This window comes from Gavialis gangeticus, unplaced genomic scaffold (assembly GCF_001723915.1).
Source record: "Gavialis gangeticus isolate Ggan-Ray unplaced genomic scaffold, GavGan_comp1, whole genome shotgun sequence".
Taxonomy (NCBI): Eukaryota; Metazoa; Chordata; order Crocodylia; family Gavialidae; genus Gavialis; species Gavialis gangeticus.
Window position 1 is genome coordinate 100976951 of NW_017728992.1, and position 2707 is coordinate 100979657.

Sequence of the window (2707 nt, forward strand, 5' to 3'; positions counted from 1 at the left end):
TTTTTTTTTTTTTTTTTTAAACCTCAGTAGAGGTAAAAATCACAACTTCTAAGCAATTGTGCCTGTGTTATAAGAGACCGGTTCACAGATGGGCAGGATTTGAAGCCCACAGATTTTGATTCCACCATTTTAAGAATCCCGTACAAGAGAACCGTTGCACCATACACATACCACAGGGGGTGGGGAGAATCTGCCAGGTACAAGATCTAGAACAAAAATGTTTGGTATAGTGAGGTGAAATGAGAGCACAGCAATGGAAATAAACTGGAAATGCTTTTGAGAGACTTTGGAAGGTTTGCCTGCGCTAAGTCCTAGCAGCTTGAATAGTCTCCGAGTCCCATTTTGCTGCCATACTCAGTCAGTGCGAAATAAGGGAGGGCCGCTGCCATTCTACCCTTATACCTTCATATGGGCGCATGAGAATAGGGTGAATGCAGAGCCCCAATAGAGACTGTTAATAGAAAAAAAAAAATCAGGTCTTGCACACGGGTATGTGAAAGCATATGTCCGCTAACTGTGGTATCCACCTCAAATCACTTTTGTTCTTATATTTTTGGGACAACACAAGAAGAGGGGCTGAACTCTTCATTAAAGATTTCATAATCTTTAACTACACTATGTAGTGAAATGGAACAAAACTCACACAATCAAGTCAAGACAGTAAAGTCTAACCCCGAGTTAATATTTTGCTAGTGGACCGCATTACTTGTACTACTCAGAAAACAGGCAAATCAGGAAATCCTTTTATGATTCTTTCACTATCATACTATGTCTTGGATCAACAGGAAATGCCAGTTGCTACTGCCCAAATCAACAAGCATGTTAAAACAGACCAATCTCTTACTTTATTTTTAAATTCAGTTGAGGCTCCAAATTCAAAGAGAAACTTCACAACATCATTGTGGCCTTGTTGTGCAGCAAAGAACAGAGCAGTTGCACCTGACTGTAGGAACAAAAGAGGAAACATTTCAATAAACATTCCCTTCTTTTCACAAATAAAATGAAAACCTATTGAGTACTGAGTGAGAACCAAACAGACTAATGATGTTTGGGATTGGTGAGTGTGTAAGAGATCTTGGGTCACAAGTTCAATTGAAAGGTCTTTCCCAGCCTCTGCTTATGCAAATAAATCCATCTTCTCCAACAGACTCCTCCATGGGATCTCTGTTGTAATATTCATATTACTTATAACTTTTTCTCAAGTCTCAAGATGGAACAAGAAAATCCAGAATTAGGAATTCAAGAATTTCTCATTCTTTATCTCTCTTGTAACCTATATAAATCTTAAGAGCTACCATTACTATGTCTGCAGCTGAAATTTTACAGATTTTCTTCCATCAGGTCTTCCTGCTAGGGGGCAAGGTGGTAAAACACTTAAGATTTCTTGCTATAGCTCCATAGGAATGACAGTAAGCCTTGCTCCAGACTCATGCGAAAGGATATTCCCTATCATCCCAAACATAAACAAGTATCTGATCATTCAAGCAGGGGAGGCAAGAGTGGCTGTACCTGATACTAGCCAGGTCATTCCCCTATGTGGTGTTGGCTATAAGAACTAGCCTTCAATTCTAGCCTGCTAGCGTGGGTGAATCTTTGACTGAAGCTTACATTCTTTGTGCAGTTTCTTTTGAAAAAGAAAGATTCTCCAGTTTACTCAGTTAGCACAGTGGCTTTAAACAGGCACAACTCTGTTCAGTAGAGAACATCCTCTAGACTGTTCTGTTAAATCAGCTGCCTCTCCATGCCCCATAAAAGGGAAAGAAGGGCATGTATCGTGGACTGGATATGGGCAGGAGTTGATGGTGTGTGGTGCAGTGGAGCTCCTCTATGCTTGATCTTTCATTAATACAAGTTTTCCACTGATGGCATAGGTTAGGATTATCATTTTGGTGCCTTATTTTCCACTTCAAGCAGCTCTGGTCAGAGCCACGGCTAAATCCTTGTTGCTCAGCTTAGACTGACTGAAGAATCAAAGCTCTATACTATCTGTGTCTCTAGATTGTCTCCCATTCTTCTGCACTAATTTCTGATCCACTATCAGTAGCCTACTTACTCATATATTTTTTCTTTTATATGGCTATCTAAAATTGCTTTGTATAACACAGACAAAAGGCTTGTGTGTTTCATAGGTGCGACCCTCACATTCTGTCATATTTCTACTGAGCTTTAGCAGTGGTTGGGAGTGTGTTGAAAAGTGTCTTAGTTCCAGGTATTTTAAAAATGGGATTTTAAGTAGAGGTGTACCAATACATTGGTCCATATCATATCAGCACCAACAAAATGAAAATTGACATTATCGGCAATTGGCTTTTTTTGGCTGATGTGACTGATAATGTTGCCGATAAATGCTGCGTGCACGTGCACGGCTGCAGCCTGCAGATGGCCATCCCAGCAGCATGGAGAGCAGCATCTGGCTGGTAAGTCTGTTGGAAGGGAAGGAGTGGAGAGGAGGGGAGGGAAGGAGCATGGCGGGGCAGGTGGAGGCCCCCACGTTAAGAGAGGGAGTGGAGCTGGGGCACGGGCAGGCGCTGATCTACCAGGGTGGGGTGGGATGTGGGACAGGGCCATGACCGGCTCGCCCAGGGGGTGTGGGAAGCGGGAGGGCTAAGCCAGGGTGGTGCCTGGGGTGGGCACTGCCGGTGGTGCTGGGAAGGGGATTACAGAGGGGGACTTGGAGCTCCTTCCCCCAACCATCCCAGTAACACTG

The 2707-nt window shown here is 43.1% G+C and overlaps 1 protein-coding gene across 1 annotated transcript in view; it reads right to left on the reverse strand.

Moving 5' to 3' along the window:
• The window catches only part of ANKRD29 (ankyrin repeat domain 29), a 71986-nt gene that overhangs the window by 43929 nt on the left and 25350 nt on the right, over window positions 1-2707 (reverse strand). The window contains exon 5 of the mRNA XM_019518861.1: window positions 845-943. Coding sequence (XP_019374406.1) covers window positions 845-943 — 99 coding nt within the window. The remainder of the gene's footprint in view (window positions 1-844; window positions 944-2707) is intronic.